Below are 2,125 nucleotides of genomic sequence, written 5' to 3' on the forward strand. Positions count from 1 at the left end.
TTTATTGTGCTCTTTTACTAAATTGAATGTATCCTTCAAAATTGCTCACATCCCCAATACTTTCAATCATTTTAATAACAGTGGGATTTGTCAATGCCATGAAATCTTCAATACTGTCAAACTCATCAACTATTCCAAGATCCCTTTTGACATCACGCCATACATTTGACCCTTTCCATACAAATCCATCGTCAGCAGCCACGACTATTCCATCATTTTCTATAGTACAAACATAAAGGACTTTATTGTTCATGCTCTTTTTGTAGTTTGAGTGAGGCTTGAATCTCTTTTTAACGCTGTAGTTCATTGGATAGATATAGTTTTTATTATAGCTGTAAGGTGGGAAAGTGCCAATGTTTGCGATTGAGGCTCTTGACAGGCCGTTTCCAACGATTATTGGGTATGACATTTGAAGTCCATTCAGCTTTGCAATGCAACCATTGAGTAGGGCAATCGACATTGTTGTTGACTCTATCTTTTTCTTTAGTTTTTCTATTTCAAGGAACTCTTTAAATGTCCTCTCGAAGGAGTCTTTGAATTCTTGGAACAGTGCTCTTCCAGCTGTGTCATTCCCTTGGAGTGAAGTACTTTTAAGTGAATCTTCAAAGTTGTAAGATGGCGTCTTTTTAAATGAGTCGTTGAGCTCTCCAAATGGTATCTTCATTAGTCAAGGGTTGTCTTTTGGTAGTAAAAAACATCAAAGAGAGTGAAAGTAACACAACTACTTAGGGCTCTATAATTGTAGATGTTTCAAGGACTTCAATTCTTTTTCAATTATCTTACAATACATGCTAATCATCTAAAAGGAAAAACTTTAATATGGTTAATATTGTCAAATGTATCATAAACATGCAAGAACATATGACACATATTTTCGTCAATGTAAGAAATAAAGCCTTGACAGAATTCTATGTTTGAGTGGCAGCACACAAAACATCTATTAGCCATTCCAAATAACTCGTAGTGCAATATATATTTTTACCAGTAACAGTAAATATATTCCCATGGTAATTTTTTTGTGAAAAAGTTATCCCCATTCATGAACTTCAATCCAAATTTCAAAATACTAGAACGAACTAAAATATCAGAAAAAGAAGTCTGCGATGCAGTGAGTAGATTTTTGGTTGAAAATTACGATGTAGATGGAGTGTACAAAGTTCAAAGTGAAGAAATTATGAATTTCCTAAAAAGAAAAACAGATATTGTAGACAATGAGGATAGTGTGTTGCTGAATAAATGAAGAAATTGCAAGCAAGTGTAGCATAGATCATTAAAACAAATTATAATATCAAAAATTTACTTAAAACATTAATTTTTTGATTTGATATATCAATAAGTCATAGTACATTTTCATATTATGTAACGATATAGTTTACTAAGAAATATTAAAAGCCATTATAACTAATGCGATGCAATAGTATTGACCATATTCTTTTATATACAACTCAATGATGCAAATTTGAATGAAAAATCAATATAATGCAAGATTGCACATATAGATAATAGCTAATCATAAAAGAATGAAATCTTTTTAAAGTTATCAGAATTTTCCTGAGCCAGTATTTCAAAATCATTGAATGTTAGAAATCCACTCTGATTCTGAAGCGAAGAAAATATTTCATCAACTAAAAATTTTGAAGGAATTTCGGACATCATCGAATTTGAGACCATCAAATTAATAATATCAAATCCCTTTTCCAATTCATCTCTGCTAACAAATCCATCCTTATCATCATCATAAAATCTAAACAACCATCTTAGTCTTTCAAATGTTGATCCTTTTAAAAGAATGGTAAATGCGATAAGCAATTCGCTCAATTCAACTTCTTTAGCTTGGCTTATGTTAATATTCTGAAACATTCTCGTACAAAAGGGCTCTACCTTTCCAAATGGGAAGAGTGAGGAAAAGAAATCAATAAAATCTTTAAGTGACATTCTACCATCTGGATAAATTGTTTTAAAGGCAAAAGACCATTCTCTTATTTCAATAGGAAGAAAATGAATAAACTTTGAACATTCCAAATCTTTGGATAGTGGTTGACTGCTTTGATTCCCCATGGATTAAGGGCAAAGCAATAAACAAGAAGGAAATGTAAAACATAAGTTATCCTTTCCCATAAATTAC

At 31.6% G+C, this 2,125-nt stretch overlaps 2 protein-coding genes across 2 annotated transcripts; both read right to left on the bottom strand.

Moving 5' to 3' along the window:
- Position 1: 1 nt before the first annotated feature.
- On the bottom strand, positions 2 to 664 carry VICG_02131 (uncharacterized protein; the record flags this gene model as incomplete). Its single annotated transcript, XM_007605514.1, has 1 exon — positions 2 to 664. The coding sequence occupies one exon, from the start codon at positions 662 to 664 to the stop codon at positions 2 to 4; it is 663 nt and encodes a 220-aa protein (XP_007605576.1).
- Positions 665 to 1,506: 842 nt separating this feature from the next.
- On the bottom strand, positions 1,507 to 2,058 carry VICG_02132 (uncharacterized protein; the record flags this gene model as incomplete). Its single annotated transcript, XM_007605515.1, has 1 exon — positions 1,507 to 2,058. One exon carries the CDS (start codon positions 2,056 to 2,058, stop codon positions 1,507 to 1,509), a length of 552 nt encoding a protein of 183 aa, XP_007605577.1.
- Positions 2,059 to 2,125: the final 67 nt, after the last annotated feature.

The sequence above is a fragment of the Vittaforma corneae genome (assembly GCF_000231115.1).
Source record: "Vittaforma corneae ATCC 50505 unplaced genomic scaffold supercont1.58, whole genome shotgun sequence".
NCBI lineage: Eukaryota > Fungi > Microsporidia > Nosematidae > Vittaforma > Vittaforma corneae.